Genomic DNA, 19,632 nt, shown 5'->3' with positions numbered 1-19,632 from the left:
CTTGAAATCAATCGCGGGTAAACCTGTGAGCATCTAAGAATTTATGCGGATAATAGCCTTGCTGTTTATCCACACGAACCTGTTCTACTTTCTCTTTCGTTTCTGTGAACATGTGCTACCTTTGGTCCGGACTCATTATAACAAGTAAATACCTCGCGCCCGTCACAGACGATTAACATTATAGGGCTACATTAACAGTGGTTTGCAGATATTTGAAATGAGTAGAGGGTTCCTAGAAAGGACAACAAGCTGTGAAGATGTAGACTGTTTCAAACAGAGTTGTGCCCACAGCCTTATATACCAGAGTTATGTCTAGACATCACCGTAAAACCTTCAAGGGATTACCTGCATGTATCCTACCTATGGCAATCGAGGTTGGAAGGCATCCCAACCCGCCGATCCCTCTTAAAATAGACTCTACACCTTGTGCCCGTCATTTGTTGAACATGAAACTTATATGTTCATGAAAACGTATTGATCGCGCTACCTAATTCAAATTTCGGGCGGTCGGGTAGCCCAGTGGTTAAAGCGTTCGCTCGTCACGTCGAAGGCCCGGGTTCGATTCCCGACATGGGTACAATGTTTGAAGTCCATGTTTCCACATTGCGAGTGAACTCCACTCATTGATTTGTTGAGGTATTTTTTTTCTCCCTCCGTGTTACAATGACGTATAACTTGACACAAACATGGCGAATGATTAGCGTTATGGAATTTAATCATGTCATCATTATAACTTTCATCTCAAACGTTAATTAAATCGACATTTTCGTCTCTGTCCCTGATACCTTTTCAATCGTCTTTTATACTGCGTATGTATGATATAAGGGAGACCAGTGAAGATCCGGGGTAGAATGGGTCTTCAGCAACCCATGCTTGGCGTAAAAGGCGACTATGCTTGTCGTAAGGCGACGTACGGGATCGGGTGGTCAGGCTCGCTGACTTGGTTGATGAATGTCATCGTATCCCAAGTGCGTGTATTGATGCTTCCGATATCAATCACTGGATTGTCTGGTCCAGACTCGATTTATTTACAGACCGCCGTCATATAGCTGGAATATTGCTGAGTGCGGCGTTAAACAATAAACCAACCAACCAATGATATTCTTAGTTATTTCCTATCACTTGTATCCAGGAGCACGCATCAGTGTAAGAGCTCCTAGTAGCAACCGATGCTTGTCGTTAGAAGCGACTAACGGGTTCGGGTGGCCAGGCTCACTGACTTGATTGATGCTTGTCATCGTTCACCAATTGCCTAGATCGATATTCAAGATGTCAATCACTGGAATGTCTGGTCCAGTCTCGATTATTGACAGACCGCCGTCTTATATAGCTGGAATATTGGAATATTGCCGAGTGCGGCGACAAAGAACAAATATCTTAGTTGCATCCATTCATAGAGGGAAGTTCCACCATGTATGTCCATGTTTACGGTAATAACCCCTCTGTTATTGATAGAGTTGTTGTAAAATGACACTTTTGGGGAAAGGCTTTATCACACGATGTGTCACAAACAAAGAAACGGGCTTCACACATTGTGCCCATGTGGGGAATAGAATCCGGGTCTTCGGCGTGACGAGAGACTGCTTTAATCACTGGGCTACCTAACCGCCCTTCGGCTACAGAAAGAACACCACGCTTACTAAGCATGCTGCAGAGGTATGGTATAATTCATTTCATGTAATGGGCGATCATATTCAGGAATAAAAAACATAAAAAGTTTGTACTAATATTTGCTGTTATAAATAGTGTATGACGCACATACTTGTCTGACGATGTATGTCATCGGTCCCAATTGCGTGGATCGATGCTCATGATATCAATCACTGGATTGTATGGTCCAGACTCGATTATTTACACAGACCGCCGTCAAATAGCTGGAATATTGCTGAGTGCGGCGTTAAATAAGAACAAACAAACTTGTCTGACGCTTTAGACGATCGTGCAGACAACGATTTGATTTCAACCACTAGCTGACCAAACACATCTTGGATTTATTTTTGGTTCGTGGCAGGTGACGAGGCCTGCATCCATCACCTTGACCCCGGGAGCCAAACCAAACCAAGCTCTAGAAGTCTGAAGCAACCGGATCCTCTGAGAAGGTTACGACCACTTTCGTTTGGGACAGCAAAGTGATACATCGATTATTCAAATACGGGTACAACTGTGAATGGTGAATATTATGCCAACCTATTGAGAAAATTTTGCATGTCAATCAGCGAGAGCGTCTCGTCAATAACGTGATGTTCTCCTCCAGGATAATGCTCCAGTTCACCAGTCATGTTGCTATGGTTGCTGTACGAGAATGTGGATACAAGTATCTACTCCAGGATTTGGCCTTCTACAAAGTTTATGACAACTGACTGGGACAAGAGATGAAACAAACGTATTGAACTTCATGGGACTATGTTGAAAAATATTTAAAGCTCAATAAAATATTCGTTTGTGTGTTCATTAACGCCGCACTCAACACGAAAATATTTAAGGTTTAAGTAAGCTGGGCTCAAAACATTTGATAACCACTGGTATTATAAATATAATCTTTCAGAAGTGACTTGTTAAAGGTATCACCTGATTGTGAATAAGATTAATTATATTACAAAATACTGATCGACGTGTCACTGTGCTATGTTATGTCCCTTAGCCCAGAAACCCTATGATCGTTGGTTCGAATCTTGGGTCGCCTTGGTTATGTTTATTGGTTATCAGAGCCGTGGTTGTGTGTTTCACCAAAGTGGAAAACGCCTAATATCTGCACGACTTAAGACTTTCGATCCTCATCAAGACGTGATAAAACTGAAATAGCGTTCAAAGTGCTCTTAAATCAAACTAACTTTCTCGATATGTTAACTCCTTATTTCAATGGGGGCACGGGTGGCCCAGTCGTCTAAGGCGCCGCGATTCGCTGTGCAGAGTTGCGTCCCTTGGGCATGACAGAAACCTATGGTTGTGGGTTCGAATCCCGGTTCGCTCCGATTATGTTTCAAGGTTTGTCAGCACCATATCCGTGCTCGTGGGTGTCACCGAAGTGGTAAACGTCTGAGACCTGCATCACTTCGGGCTTCCTTCCCACATTAAGCTGACACGTCGCGATATAACTGGAATAATGTTAAAAGCGGCGTTAAACCCAACTCACTCCCGCATTCCTTATTTCAAACTTTGTGGGATCGTGTCAAATGTTTGGGTTACACAGGACTGAATTCAAATACGTGTCCTTTACGTTATTCAGATGATAGCATGTTACTTTATCCCGTCACTCGAGTACTTTATGTCAACGAAAATAACACATATTTCTTAGAGGATGATTCATTGAAAAAATGAGTAATTGCATTAACAAATCCTTTTCAAAATAAATGAAAAAATCTCTTTAATAATTCTGTTAAATGTAATTTTCTTCAAGGCCCCTCTGTTCTCACACTGGACGCATTGCAGGCTGGGGCGGGTTCAACATGCTGTTGACACATGTGGCTGAAATAGGAAATAGAACAAATATCTGGTTTTGGTTTGGTTTGGTTTGTTGTTTTACGCCGCACTTATCAATATTCCAGCTATATGACGGCGGTCTGTAAATAATCGAGTCTGAGCCGGACAATCCAGAGATTTACATCATGAACATCGATCCACGCAATTGGGAGCGATGACATGCATCAACCAAGTCAGCCAGTCTGACCACCCGATCCCGTTAGTCGCCTTTTACGACAAGTATAGTCACCTTTTACTGCCAGCATGGGTTGCTGAAGACCTATTCTACCCCGGATCTTCACGGTTTAACACATATCTGGATCAGCTACAGGTTACCATGTAAATGTACGCAATTTCGTGTCACACACATGCATCAGTTTGCATATATTTCATTTGAAACAGGAATGACAATTCAAAGATACGGATAGAGACGAAGGGCATGTAACGCTATTTCTACCATGGACAGTTCAATCGGGTTTCAAATCATATCACCCTCCTGTGATTGAAACAGGTAATTTAACGACCGTATCATCGCGGAAGTTAATATTTATAGATACCAATAATTTCTCAATGATTGCCAGTTGGCATTTAATAATAATAATATTATTATTGCCTTTCGCAAATTCGTTTTGAGAATCATCTATCTGTTTACCTTCATTTAGTGTGAGATTAGCTGAGGTCAAGTCTTGGTTAACTCTGTACTCGTAGTTCCCTGTGTCCTCAAACTGTACATCTGTTATCGTTAACTCACGTTCCCTGCCATCGACAGCGATGCGAGTCTTGTCTGAGTGTGTCAGTGGTACATTGTTTCGGAACCACTGTCCTATAGCCGCCGTGTCACCATTCAACACGCACCTGAAGATGGCGGAAGCTCTCCGTATTACCTCGAGGTTCTTCAGTCTGCTAAAGAAGCCTAATGAAAATTCATCTATTGTACTTGAAAACTGTCATTCTTAGAGCGATCAACTAGACATCATTGACATTGTCTCGAAACAAAACACATATGATAATATTTTTACTTCAGAATCAGAACCTCGGTTGAAATCACCAAGCCTTTGAATGCATAAAACTTTATATCTTGGGGTTAATATTTCATTATGATTTAGTTTTTAATTAACATCATGGTGTGGTACATTTGTTTAAGAATTTGTTTATATGAGCGAGTGTGATCACCAATCTGGAAGCCACGAAATATTTATTGTAAATTATTGTAAATACCCATATCTACATACCTGATGTTGAAAATAATGGCCACAAAACGGTGCTTTTAGGCGGCGTCAATGAGGTATAATAGGTCGTACCTTTACCTATATCGAGGGATGGGAATTCGTCAAACTGCAAAAAATCAAGACAGGGATGTGTCATGTTAACATTCGTTGTAATTTGATAGTGTGTATTGATTATAGGATTTAAATCTCTATATTCCATTTTGTATAGAGTATTTTCCTTTTTTTATAAATCTTATCGTGACCACGAGGATGCAGCCTTAGTATGACAAGTAAGCAGTTCACTTTCAGAAAGGACGGTGCACATCTCAAGAAGAATGTGCTATAATTCCTCTCGTACAATGGGCGATCACATTTAGCAATGAAAAATAGATTTGTACGAATATTTGGTGTAATGTTTAACATAATTAATTATCTCTGTTGTGATGCTTAAAACAATCGAGCCGACAACATTTTGATTGGGCATGTTTTGTGCACCCTTTGTGTATTATTACGGTCGCAATGTCAATGTTCTTTTTAACTTAACTCGTTTTCATTCGACATTATTGGCGTCATTAGAAATATAGCGCCAAACTACAAACACATTAAGAAAGGAACTGTGTATCTTAAAATTAAATTAAGTCAAATAAACACAAATAGCAAGAAAACACTGAATTTTGAAAAACTTGAACTTGAAACATAGAAATGTCATTTTGGTAAACACACACCAGAATAGGAGGCAGTTGAGCATAACATTCAGACCTGGTTTCGTCTCTCTCTCTCTCTCTCTCTCTCTCTCTCTCTCTCTCTCTATATATATATATATATATATATATATATAATAAAACAAAACGTTAAGCAGCAGCCTGACAACATTAAAAACTGAAAGTTCCATTTATTTAGGAAATAAACGTTGGAAATATGGTGGGTTCAAGCAAAAACCTGAAAAGTTACAAATGCATACATTTTGACATAAATTAAAAACAGATAAAAAAACGGCTTGCCCGTCAGATACTCAAATGTCAATGAAACTCATTTGGCGGGTGTTAGAAATGTCATTCCTAATGTCAACAGGCTGACACGGCTCAGTAACATGTAGAGGTACCATGTGCAGATCAGACGTTGAATTGTTAGCTTTTTGTAAAGCAGAATCCAGGTCTGACAGTCTTGACTTGGGAACTGCTACGTTGAATTTGCCGTCCAAGAATGTCCCACGGGTGCTCTGTGGGATTAAGATCCGGGCTCCGAGCAGGCCACGGCAAGGTTGTAATCATGGCTTCGTGGCGTAGAAACTCTATCACTGCTCGTGATCTGTGTGGTCAGGCATTATCGTCCATGTACACAGGCCGTATCCTCAATGGTTGTCCTAATAGCCTACCTATGTCCCTTTAAGACATCCGAGTGTTTACCATGCCAATTTGGGTCTGTCTTTAACCAACAGATATTCGTCGACGAGCCATTGGACCGTATCAAACAATATGTATTTATTTGTTTAGTTATCCCGCGATATGCCAAGGAGAGGCACGGGCCACCGAGCCGTTGGTGCCCGTGCCTGTAATAAAACAGAAGATGAGATTGGGTTAAATGGCCGAGGGTGTGCAGGTACTAGTGGGCTACTTAGCTGCTAATTGTATATACCAAAAATGCTACCGTTGCCATGGCCACGCGCGTGGCCGACGGCGATTGCAGCTAGCGCTGCTGGCCTGAGACTGCTACCGCTGTCCGGCCCCCACGGTAGCATATTTAAACGCTACCATTGCTTGGCAACTCCCACGTTGCCAAAAGCAGCTCCACGCTGCTGGCCTAAGTCAGACTGCCGCTGCCCGGCCCCAGGTAGCCGGCCAAAGCAGATCCCACTGCCCGGCCCCATTTGCAAAACCATTGTGCGGCTCCCGCCGCGGACCCAACTGTCAGCTACCGCTTGACAAGACGACTTCCGCCGCCGGGCCCATATACGTGGCAACTGTTTGCCCCAACGTATGTTATTCTACGATTCCCCGGCTGAAAAGTCGGGAAAGACAAGGTTCCCACTGAGAAGCAGGTAACCCCGGAAAGGTTCCCGCTGAAAAGCAGGTAGCCTTCAGCACGAGTATTAATTTGGAAGCAAGTTAATTTGTTACTAGCAGTGTAGCCCACAAGAACCCCGCACACCTCGACATAGTTTATTGTTGAGACAGGTATTGCATATATACAGATATACAGCTATTAAGAAGTCATGTTTATTTACATATATCAGAATCGTTTAGAAGTATGTACATATATACAAGCGCTCTGAAAACCTATTTTACATATTTACAGGTTTATATACATATATATACAATCCGTTCTGCTGGTACCTGTAATAGAATAAACGCTGAAGAAAAGAAGTGATTAGCATTCCAGGTGAAGAGGACACGTCAGGCTGAAAAGGAAAGAAAAAGGAGTGGCAAGCTGGGTGGGTGGGTGGGTGGGAAAGCGATTAGATACAGTGACACACGTGTGTACTTGGGGAAGGGCTGCTCGCGAATGACGGACTAACAAAGGGCGGGATGATGCTTGCGCGGGATTATTCCCCGGGCACGGTGCCGAGTGGTGGCCCGGGGTGATTCAGTTACGAGGGGTGATTGGGTTACAGACGTAATTAGCCCATGGTTTGGATACGCGCGATAAAGTCATTTAGTAGTTAGTACTAAATGTAATTATCCCGCGATATGCCAAGGAGAGGCACGGGCCACCGAGCCGTTGGTGCCCGTGCCTGTAATAAAACAGAAGATGAGATTGGGTTAAATGGCCGAGGGTGTGCAGGTACTAGTGGGCTACTTAGCTGCTAATTGTATATACCAAAAATGCTACCGTTGCCATGGCCACGCGCGTGGCCGACGGCGATTGCAGCTAGCGCTGCTGGCCTGAGACTGCTACCGCTGTCCGGCCCCCACGGTAGCATATTTAAACGCTACCATTGCTTGGCAACTCCCACGTTGCCAAAAGCAGCTCCACGCTGCTGGCCTAAGTCAGACTGCCGCTGCCCGGCCCCAGGTAGCCGGCCAAAGCAGATCCCACTGCCCGGCCCCATTTGCAAAACCATTGTGCGGCTCCCGCCGCGGACCCAACTGTCAGCTACCGCTTGACAAGACGACTTCCGCCGCCGGGCCCATATACGTGGCAACTGTTTGCCCCAACGTATGTTATTCTACGATTCCCCGGCTGAAAAGTCGGGAAAGACAAGGTTCCCACTGAGAAGCAGGTAACCCCGGAAAGGTTCCCGCTGAAAAGCAGGTAGCCTTCAGCACGAGTATTAATTTGGAAGCAAGTTAATTTGTTACTAGCAGTGTAGCCCACAAGAACCCCGCCACAAAGCACCAGAGTGCTACCCCACACCCACGACCACGCGATACGCGGAGATAGCATTGTTGCCCGGCTTGCTTATGTACTGAAAGGAAACACTAACCTGTGGAGATAATATCCTTACTGGCGCAAAACGAGCGCCAGGGCATGCAATAAATTGTCCGTAAACACACACAGTCCTTTGTCACTGAGGTGGACGCCCTCCCAGGCGTACCATGTCTTGTCAGATGCCAGGATCTGGGGATGTGGCACTGTTGTACCGCCGAGCTCTTTGACTCGGTTGGTCAGTCGGCGGTTGATATTCTTTCGCATCCCCTCGATCTTTCGTGGATCCCTGGCATCGTGCCAGTAGCGCCTGGGCAGCATTGAGGATACGATGATCTTGGTGTCAGGAAGCTGGAGTTGTATCCGAAGGATTGATGCCACCATGTCAAGGTAGAGTTGGCTGCCTTTGACCGAGCACAGGTCGTTGGAGCCCAGGTGAATGATGAGGGCTCTGGGGCTGCGCCGTGTCGCCTTGACCTGTGTATCCAGAATGGTGTCCAGCTCCTTCCACCTCATCCCCCCTCGTGCCAGCCATTGCATCCTCGGTTGGTTCGGGCTGGTGCCCTTCAGGAGCAAGTACTGCCGTGCCCTGGCCATGTAGCTGGATCCCACCTTCCAAACTGTAAACAATAAGAAGTGTAGTAAGTACCATGAAAGACTATTTGATTTAATTGTGCAACATTGAATTTGTTGGTAAGCGTATGTAAGCATTGTAGCAATCTGATTTCCACCTGCCGTATTGTTGTATGAGGTGTTCAGGCACCCCGTTCATGGCTGCTGATGTGGCTGCCCCAATGCGGCAGGAGTGCGAAGAATAGCAGGCCGTGTTTATGTTGCTGTGTGCTAAGGCCTTTTTTAGGAGTGCCTGGAATTGGTACCTTGTAACGGGGGAATGGTCAAAGTGGACGAATGCATGTTGTGGGCCGGAGGGGCGCGCCTCCAGGTAGTGCTTGATGGCGACTACCGGACATAGCGGATTACCTGGTATAGGTGACATTGTAACTGTTGTCCCCATCCTGTACTGATCAGACTTTGAGTGTGGTAAATGGATTGAAAGCTGCTGGGGGTTGCCCGAGAAGCTTAAATTCTGGATGGCGCAACCTGTTTTTGAGGGTCCAGTTTGGACGAGTTCGCTAACCCTAAAGAAACCGAAGAATGCTGTGCAGTAGACTGCCTTGAACAACCTGGCTTCATATGCTGATGAGCATACATGAGGCAGATTGTTGGTTACTACCTGCAGCAGATCTGCAGTGATCGGTTTTCTGGTGTCTGGTCGGCCCGCTGATTTGTGTAAGCCGGTTACAATCTTGCCTACCAGGAAATGGTTTGTACAGTCGGTGAGCCCGTGGAATTTGTGGTGTGAAGACAGCGCTGCAATGTAAGTCTTGACTGTGTTAGGGGAGTGGTGAGTGACTGACAGATAAGCAATAAAGTTTACGACCTGATCCAGCGGGACTGGCCACACCTCTTGTAGCTGGTGTGCGGACCGGAACTGGTGCAAGGCATTGATGCCTGTTTGGTAAGTGGCCCATGTATTAGTAGACAGAGATTGTTGTAGGAGTCTGCCGGCTTCCTGCCTCAGATCAGCCATATGTTGCACGGGATAGGTGTGGGGTTCTGGTCCGCGGCTGGTGCTGCCTCTCGGAAGCGTTTGAGCTGAAACCTCGAGAGAGCATCGGCAATAGTGTTAGCAGTGGAACATACATACTTTGCCTTAAACATAATATTATATCGGAGACACTGCAGGATTAGGCGACGGAGTAGGCTCATCACTCTGGGGGCCTTGGTTGACTGCTTGTTGATTATTGTTACGACGGCTTGGTTGTCGCAGTAAAAGAGGACCTTTTTGTTTACGAGTTGCTTGCCCCAGATTTGGATGGCCAGTGTGATGGGGAACAGCTCCAGGAGCGTCAAGTCCCGTGTAGTTCCATCCGTCACCCACTGGGGTGACCATGCGCCGTTAAACCATTTGCCCTGCATGTAGGCCCCAAAGCCGGCGCCACCCGCTGCGTCTGAAAACAGCTGGAGGAAATCGCTGTCCACCCATAGTTGGTCCTGAAACACTGAAATGCCGTTATAACTCGTAAGAAATGTTAACCACATTTGTAGGTCTTCCTTGACCCAGCTGGTAATCCTAATGTGGTGAAATGGTTGCTTACCTTTGCTAAGCAGATCGATTAGCCTGCGGCTGAATACCCTTGCCATTGGTATAGCCCTGCACATAAAGTTAAGCTTGCCTATGAGGGACTGAAGGGCCCTTTTTGTGACCTTGATGTTACCTGTTGACAGGATGTCTTGGATTTCCCTTGTTGCCTCCTTGATCTTGGGCTCTGGGATTCTGATCTGCATTGCAATGGTGTCGATTTCCAGCCCTAGGAATGTCAGTTTGGTTGTGGGGCCCACCGTCTTGTCGTGCGCAATAGGAACCCCAAGCTGTTCAAGTGTATTCACGCATCCGTTGAGGTTGTCTGAGCAGTGGCTGGTGCCTGCTGTGCCCCCCGTTAGGAAGTCATCCAGGTAATGCATGACCGGACACGTTGGAAGATGCGATTGCATGCACCATTGCAAGAAGGTACTAAACGTTTCAAATATGGCGCAAGATATGGAGCAGCCAAATGGTAAGCATTTATCGAAATAGAACTCACCCTCGAATCTGATGCCTAGCAGCTCGAAATCGGATGGGTGGACTGGTATAATTCTAAAGGCCGACTGAATGTCGAATTTTGCTAGTAATGCTCCCTTTCCCAGTTGTTGCACCATCTGGGTAGCTTCATCAAATCTGGCGTACACAACGGAGCAGGCCTCTGTGTCTATGAAGTCATTTATAGATTTACCCCTGGGATAGGATAGATGGTGAATTAGACGGAATTCCTCCGCATGCTTACCCAGGTGCTGACCATATCCTGGCTGCTTCTTGGGCACCAGGCCTATTGGGGATACTTGGAGGTTGTCTAGGGGGGTGTCCTTGAAGGGGCCCGCCATCCTGCCAAGGTCGACTTCCTTTTGTAGTTTTTGTTTCACGTAGCCTGCCGTATCTTGGTGTGTGGCTGATCGCAAGTTTCGTGCCAGGCGACCCGTGCGGCTTCCCTGGAACTCGAGCTTAAAGCCAAAGCTAAAACCTACCCATAAATAATTTGCATCTCTGTAATTGACCCTAGCATATTGGCGTAACCAGGGTGCCATTTCATTGAGATCCACGGGGGAAGGGGCCACTGAATTTACCTGCCTTGCCGGCTGGTTTTCTGTTAGGAAAGGGCTGATTGGGCTTGTATGGGGTCGGTTGGACCCCATTCCCTCGAAAGCAGGTCCTAGAGCTATGGGAATGTTTGCCACACTTACCGCAATTGTGAGTGTACTTACAGTTGACCCTGCTACAGCCAAATTTATTGAAATCCCAGCATACCTGACTGGCGATGTCCCCCTGTACGCGTGTCATTGCGCCCCGTCCGCCTGATTCTGGTTGTAGTACCGGCTGTGTTACCATGTACTTCAGCCACAACTCCCCGTCGATGTTGTCCCAGCGTCGTGAGGGGTCCCTTGACATTCTGTGTCGGAATTGTTGGTCGTAGGTTGACCAGGCATCCCCCCCGAATCGAAGTGCCGCCGTTCTTATGGTTTCCATGTAGGACAGCAACCCCTGGGTTGTGCGGACCTCGGAGTGCCTACTAACGTAAGTACACATGAAAATGTGGAAAGCTGAAGTCCAGCTTGCCAGGGACAGGCGCTTTGGTTGCTGTTTTATTGGTTTAAAAATTACCTTACCTGAGGAGTCATACGCCATGGTAATCGTATTGTAATAGTGTAAATCGTTTCAATACTTTTATTTAACATTTCATTTATCTAAATACCTAACTGGTTCAATATGTTTCCAAGTCCACCGAAATTCTATGCCCTTTGTCTGTTTTATTTATTCAGTAACAATTCGGCGTATCCCCTCTTATCATAAGCCCCTCCGGGCAGGACCCTTAATCTCCAGCGCTATCTATAAATTTCAATTAACACCTCCTAACGTCGCCGGAGCTTACGTATATAAATACACGTGGGACAATGACCTTGCCACGCGTTACGTAATACCTCGCTCTACAAAACCGGACTGACATGGTCAGTCAGGGAGACAGCCTAGAGAACAGCCAGAAGGTAAGTGACAGAACGGTTCTCCCACCCGGGAAGATTGGCCACTCGGTCCCGGTGTGCGTTCTGTCACGTTATTATCAACATGTACCATTTCGATTTATTCCAAACCATCAACAATAAACATGGCTGCTGTCGTCTTAAACTTCACCCCTGAGTTTTGTCTTCCGTCATCACCCTGAGCTACCATCCGAGGGCCGAAACATACGCCCTTGGACAGTACCGTCCTCGTGACTTCCCTCGGTGTTTGGTAGTATTGTGCCGAGGTCGACATACTCGCCACGCCAGATTTTTTCCCTCACCTGTTGTTTGACGTGCGCGTCTATTCCGTCCGCACGGAAGGAAAGGGAATCCCCGTATCCGGCGATGTGATTGGCTGGGGCCGCGTCACCGTCGGCCTCGTTGTGCGCATCGGGGATTCTCCCTATGTTGGGCGAAATGGCGGGAGAACTAAAACCAAGCCCTACCTGTTGGTTTGCGCTAACCGGCCCGGGCGCTGAATGTTCCAGCAACTGGAGTATTTTTCCCAGTTGCTCGTTTACCTGGGTAGCCGAGTTGGCAACCTGCGCGGCATTTACAAGCTGCGCCGATTGTACGTTAATTCTGTTGCCACCTTCGATATTTCCGTAATTGGCAGACTCACCATCAGCTGTTGTCTCCTGTACACTGTGTACTCCCGGGGTTTGTCTTCTGGTTGTCCTGGCCTGCTTGGCTCCCCTCACAAGCTTGTGGTTGACGGTTGCTCTTCTCTTGGGAGGCATCACGAAAAGTCGGGGTGGCGAGTTGGTATTCCACAAGCGTAAATTGTCCCGAGGGTGAAGTTCGGGAGCAGAGCGGAATAAATGCGATACGGCGAGTGCTGAAATAGATGGTATTCAAAGCGTAATCGGCGAAACGGTCGCGATTGTGTAAATGCGATACGGCGAGTGTTGGAATAGATGGTATTCAAAGCGTAATCGGCGAAACGTTCGCGACTGGGTACAAAGGAAACGTAAAATGGGAAAGCGATTAGATACAGTGACACACGTGTGTACTTGGGGAAGGGCTGCTCGCGAATGACGGACTAACAAAGGGCGGGATGATGCTTGCGCGGGATTATTCCCCGGGCACGGTGCCGAGTGGTGGCCCGGGGTGATTCAGTTACGAGGGGTGATTGGGTTACAGACGTAATTAGCCCATGGTTTGGATACGCGCGATAAAGTCATTTAGTAGTTAGTACTAAATGTAATTGTTTGCCACACTCAGCAATATTCCAGCTATATGACGACAGTCTGTAGATAATCGAGTCTCGACCAGACAATCCAGCGATTGAGATCATGAGCATCTATCCACGCAGTTGGGATGCAATGACCGTCAACCATGTCAGCGAGCCTGACCACCCGATCCCGTTAGTCGCCTCATACGACAAGAATGGGTTGCTGAAGACCAATTCTCTACTCGGATCTTCACCGGCTCCTAGTGTATTCACAATATAGATAACGGGAACTAAATCGAACTGAATGCATGTTTAATGACGATACGCTCACCTTTTCGCGAGAACCTGGTATCATACAATTTGATAGTGATTCATAAACACATGCTCGTGGTGTAGTCGGAACCGTACAAACGACTCTGTTTTTGACAGAGATTTCTTATGATTATGGAAAGGGTTTTGACGCTTTTATTTACAATATATTTAATAAAGAATGAAATATAAGGTATGCGAACATTATTATTAACCATATGCCCTATCAGCACTTGCATACACTGAACCCAAATATGACATTATTACATTTCAAAATGTACCTATAACAATGTATTGGCGAGGAAAAAGATCATACAATAAATACGCAATTTAACATAAATTTATATTACATCGTTCTATTGTTCAGAATAATGGGCAACATAATATAAACTGAATAAAATTTATTTGACACATGTCATAGTAATAATATGTTATCTATTAAACGCCAATAATTTATTTTGAAGATACTGTACTATACCGATTTCTTTCTTATCTTCCTTGTTTCTCCTTTGTCCGTCCTGGAGAAAGAATTTCCCATTCTGCTTCTGAAACAAATGCCTTTTTGTATTCACTACTTATTCCATATACCGATGCTTTGTACAAGGCCCGTTTAACACATGGGACTTGAGTATTATCCGTTTGACAATCCATATTTTATGAACTTTCAGGATGGAATACCAGAACCGCCAGTACAGCAGCTCTGAGAATGGCCTCAGGCTACAAGGCTACAGTCGAATCCAGGATGACTCCTCAGTGATAAGTACATTCAATGCATTCAAGTGCATTCGATTACATTCAAAGCCTCAGTAAAATTGTCACCATGTTTTATGGTAGATGTGAGGAGGAAACATGACTGTTTGAAAGTGAATGTAGCATTGTAAGAAATTGATAATAATACCTTACCTCTGGCACTGACACTAAATCTTATCAGGAACAGATGAAATAAGATCAGGTGCACGTGCGGCATGTCTTACAAGGCAATGTGATTCCGAGACTCATCTTAGTGAGTGCAGTTTTCCTACTTTCCCTTTATGTCGAGCAATATTGCTGCAGCTCGAGCGCCTGGTGTCTTCATTTCACAATGTTTTTGGTACAACCCAACATGCTCCTATTTCTACCAAGATTTCGCCAAACAAGGAGCGTCATAAAACTCTGCCTAAAAGTTGTTTGATCAAAGTTACATTCAAGGCATCAGTGGGGGCGGTCAGGTAGCCTTGTGGTTAAAGCGTTCGCTCGTCACGCCGAAGACCCGGGTTCGATTTCCGACATGGTTAGAATATGTGAAGCCCATTGCTGGTGTCCCCAGCCTTTAACAACGGCGTAAAACCAAACTCACATGCATCAGTGATGCTTTGAAACGTTTTACGGTAGATATGTGATGGACATTTGACGCATCAGTAACACAAATGATGTTCGATGCAATTCTCTATTTCGACTTGTCCTTTATTTTTCCGTGTGTTTTTTTCAGGTAAACAATCGCCTTTCCTTTGCATGTATTTGTGACGGGTGCCACCGGTGGGGCAGGGTACGTTCACCTTATCGTCCGGTAATTCTCTGGCGTTAACGTTTTATATCAATAATTATGGAAATAATTTTGTCTCTTATATTTTATTAAATTAGTATTTAAGAAATGAAAGAGAAACCAACAGTTTTCATTAACCAGTGATTACCAAACCCATAATATGTTTTTGGCATAAGCTGATCGGCGGTAGAATGGAAGAAAAAATTAATTCAGAGAATGACAAATGTCAGGGATTATTGCTTTCCCTCACTGAATATATTCCCTGTAACACATATCATATTGATAGATCTTACCTATCTTAATGCGACGCATACATTCACGTCCTCTCTTCCCTTTCCATCCAAATGACCGTGTTGGACCCTGACACATTGCAGTAAATGAGTGAATTGAGATAAGAACTAATCTATGCACCTTAGTTAAAAGGTACATAGTCCATAGCGAGGTCGCTGTGCAAAGCGTATGATTTCTGTTTGGTGGCTGACTACTACTAAGGAATCCATGCATGGTATTGAATACAGGTTAAGGCTGCACATCTTTGCCCATGCCTACACACATTCACTTTTGCCCATTCCTACACTCGCATTTTCGCATTTAATTCACGCTCGCGTTAATTTCAAGATTTACGGTGTATACATCTGACATACAAAAATTTAGGAGTTGGAAAAACACGAATATATGAAACGCTTGTGGATAACACCGCTTTCTTGTATGCAAATATGTTACAGCACTACTTCTTGCCCCCATCATAGGTTTGAGTAAGTGTATGATTATATGTTTACCCAGGGTAGGGTCAGATAACACCATAACAAGGAATACACTTTGATTAACGGGAGAGAAGTCAATGGGGCTTGTAAGCAGGTTTCAGGTCAATGGCATTAGCGGTGTTACGTTTGACTGAACATGGCCAATAACACTCGATGGTCGCTGGTGCAATTTTTTTTAAAACTTCCCAGGCTAAAATACGCTCGAGCTAGGTAACATGTGTGCGCTTGTAAATGCTGTTGCTGTGTTGTAAAAACGTCCAAAGACGACAAAGGCTGTGCTCGAAGTCAACACGGCCTTCACCCATTCATTATTAATCATAGTTTATTGCCAAGTTCCACTGATATGCATTGTATATCAAATACAAATTAACCAGTCTTGAATATGTCCCAATATATCGTAATAAGGTATCTCACAAAATCATATTTGTGTGTCCAGGTGAGATGAGACAAATTAAATTAATAAATTATGTGCATTATGACCATTGTAAATTGACTGAAAGCTCCAACATGCGACCAGTCTCACTGGCAATGCTTTTACAATGAATGCGAATATTCTTTTCTCTTTTTCCCAAATACCTTTCCTTCATATATGGTTTAAATACATATACACGGATGTAAAATATATTGTTATTCTTTTGCTATACTCTGATACAGACATATCCACTGATATATTTGATATTAATTTAAAACTTTTAAGCTTCTAAAACATCAGTACTTCCTCTTCATTTCACTTTTTAATTACATGTAGTTTTTTTTCACTTTAAAAAAAACTAACATCAAAATGATCGAATTGATCCAACAGGTCAGGTAAAAAATGTCGTGAAAATGGTGATGGATTGTTGTTATAATTAATATTGGCCCTTTTCTATACACGGGGGCTAGTTTGGGTCCAATGGTGTCATCAGTACGCGACTGGTTTAATAAAAGGCAAATATTGAGGCAGATATTTTGGAAGCACCCCACACTACATTCTCAGTGGATTCAGTGAACATATCTATCAAATAAAGAGAAAATTTGCAGTCTGCTTAAATTTGAAGTGCAATGAGTGATACTGGCTTTTTGAAAGTATAATTATGTATCAGAAATTATATTCTTCGGGCTATTGTAGCACTGGTCAATAGGTTCGTATGATATGATATCATGCTACAGAATTGCTCAGTGTGTTCGAGATAAACTGACGTCCAAAAGAAACGTTACCAGAGTTTGAAATCACTCTTGCTCAAAAACAACAAAACATACATGCATGAAGTAAAGTGTATTGAGAAGATGAATATATCAACATAATCAACACTGAAAATGACAATCATACCGCGACCGAGAATGACGTCAGAGCCCCCCAAAGTTGGGTGTGGTACAAAACTCGAGCTTTCAGAATAATGGACAATAGACAATAGAGTACATAAACAATCGTTCACGTTCAATAACAAGTCATTAGTAGCGTGTGTGGCCACCAAATGCCTCAATACACGCAAAAACTCTTCGACGCACAGAAAAAGTCAGTCGTCTTATGAGGTCACGTGGGATTTGACGCCATTCTTCTTGGAGGGGCCAAGATACGTTCTTGCAGGTTGGCTGGAGAGTGTGGTCATCAAGTCACAGAGGTGTTCTATGGGGGACATGTAGGGTGAGCGTGCAGGCCACGGCAGGTCGTTGACGTTGTTGGCTGCGAGGAAGTTAGTGACAATTCTGGCTGTATGGGCTCTAGCGTTGTCATGCTGATAAATGACACCACGTGGCTGCTGTTGGAGAAATGGTAGGTCAACTGGACATAAAAGGCATATAGGCATAAAAGTACAGTAATTAACAACTAATTAAAGTAATTAACAATTCATTAAGACACCTACGTCATTGTATATAAAGGCCAAGAAGAGGAGTTGAAACCAGCAAGATGTAAACATAACACATTGATATATATACGAGACGGGCAACTCTGATAGCTGAAGACTACGGGGAACATTCTTGGCCACGAATAACCAGGGATGAGGGTAGTAGGTCGAGGGTTATACATTAATGAAAAATGATTAACCAGATGGGAAGTAGATAAAAAGTGGGACGGAGATGTTAGGGACCTGAGACATATATGGTATTGGGGGGAAAATAGTTCGAATTCGAGAAGGCTGAGAAGCTACATCATAACAAGTCTGAATAAGGTACTGGTTATTAGATAAGAGTGGGTTAGAATGATCTAGTGTAGGGGGGAAATTTGGTTGACCAATGATAGATGGAAAAATGAGTAGAGCTGTGACGTAGGTACCGGTTTAAAAAGGGGTAAAAATCCCAAATCAAGGACTACGGCTGGAGAGACGAATAGAGACGGCTAGAGAGCGGCTAGGTAGCGGCCGCGGCTGGGGAGACTACATCTGGACTGGTGCTCCGCTCTCGGCTTGTTGTCTCGATCTTTCGAACCAGAAACCAAACCTAGGCACCAGCATTTCGACTGAGACTGAAGCTTTGCGGCCGAAGTCTCATAATTAAGTGACAAATAGTGTGGGTTGACCGGCAACACAAAGTGGGAATAAAAGCTGTTAAACGAAGATCACTCTTTGTGCTTGTTGGAGGAACTACGGTAATAGGTCCAAGGCCCTCGGGTACTGACATTGTACCTCTCGCTCATCCCAGACAGTCAGCACCAAAGAACGAGGGGATTACCGTAGTTCAGAAGAAGAGGTACGCGACTGGCCACACTCCGGTAACTAAAGACAATTACCGCCGGTCTTTAATGCGTTTTAAAATTACCTTGGACAGAATGTTATCCATGTAACGCTGAGCTGTCAAGTTTCCGTCAACGATGACCAACGGTGTCCTCTCCTGCCCACAGATCCCTCCCCACACCATGACACTCCCTCCACCATATGTTACGACCTCCTGCACGCAACACGCCGCCTTTCGTTCAGCCCTTCGGCGGTAACCACGGTAAACAGACAGAATCGACTTTCGTCAGTGAAGACAACCCTCTGCCAGTCACGTCATTGCCAACGTCGTACAGTCCGGGCCCATCTCAATCGCAGACGACGATGTTGCGCTGTCAATAGCTGTCCTCTGTATGGTCTAAAAGCCCTGATTCCATGAGCCCTGAGTCTCCTGGCCACTGTCGATTAACCCTGTGACCTAAGGCATTTGTCGCCGATGACGTCACTGCCAGGAAGCGATTTCGGAGGTGCGAGGTACGTGGTCACCCTGGGTCTGCCTGTTCTTGGCCTGTCAGCGGTCCGCCCTGTCTGTAACGTTGCATCAAGTTGGTAACGGCAACACGGGAGCAACCGAAGGTTGTGCGTGAGTGGTTCCCATCTGTACCATACCCAAGGCTCGTTTACGTTGTTCGACTGTGAGTCGTGGCATTTCTTTTGTGTTTTTTTATCACTGTAAATGTCTGACTTGCCGTTGCAATCGTTTTATACCCTTACCCGCACGTGCATTTGCAGTTGTCCCTGGTGCACGTGTTTTTCACTTTTTCGCATGTTATTTCGCAAACATGTAACAGACGATTAACATTTTCTGCATACACTATTGTTGTATTTAGGTTATGTGTTTTAGATAGACATCATCGAAAACAAATTCATACTTGTCTGAAATTTATATTTTCAATTGGTAAAGTTTCTTTTGGACGTCAGTTAATATTTGCTTTTCTTAGACTGTATAAAATTTTTGCAATTGACATGTATCATCTATCATGGAATA

The 19,632-nt window shown here is 44.6% G+C and overlaps 2 protein-coding genes and 1 pseudogene across 2 annotated transcripts; all 3 read right to left on the bottom strand.

The window, feature by feature from the left end:
- Positions 1-3,344: 3,344 nt before the first annotated feature.
- LOC139468605 (obscurin-like) lies at positions 3,345-6,133 on the bottom strand. The gene is made up of 4 exons (XM_071250729.1): positions 5,770-6,133; positions 4,692-4,794; positions 4,112-4,372; positions 3,345-3,465 (listed from the first exon to the last, which is right to left on the bottom strand). Exons 1-4 carry the CDS (start codon positions 5,770-5,772, stop codon positions 3,410-3,412), a joined length of 423 nt encoding a protein of 140 aa, XP_071106830.1. The 5' UTR covers positions 5,773-6,133; the 3' UTR covers positions 3,345-3,409.
- A 1,930-nt stretch (positions 6,134-8,063) lies between these two features.
- Positions 8,064-11,368, bottom strand: LOC139468589 (uncharacterized). The gene is made up of 2 exons (XM_071250709.1): positions 10,077-11,368; positions 8,064-8,645 (listed from the first exon to the last, which is right to left on the bottom strand). The coding sequence occupies exons 1-2, from the start codon at positions 11,322-11,324 to the stop codon at positions 8,109-8,111; spliced, it is 1,785 nt and encodes a 594-aa protein (XP_071106810.1). The 5' UTR covers positions 11,325-11,368; the 3' UTR covers positions 8,064-8,108.
- A 21-nt stretch (positions 11,369-11,389) lies between these two features.
- Positions 11,390-12,932, bottom strand: LOC139468596 (uncharacterized; annotated as a pseudogene).
- Positions 12,933-19,632: the final 6,700 nt, after the last annotated feature.

The sequence above is a fragment of the Haliotis cracherodii genome, unplaced genomic scaffold (assembly GCF_022045235.1).
Source record: "Haliotis cracherodii isolate W230 unplaced genomic scaffold, xgHalCrac1.p SCAF_1, whole genome shotgun sequence".
Taxonomy (NCBI): Eukaryota; Metazoa; Mollusca; class Gastropoda; order Lepetellida; family Haliotidae; genus Haliotis; species Haliotis cracherodii.
Note: the sequence above shows the minus strand (reverse complement) of the source record. Positions and strands in the feature narration are given on the sequence as shown.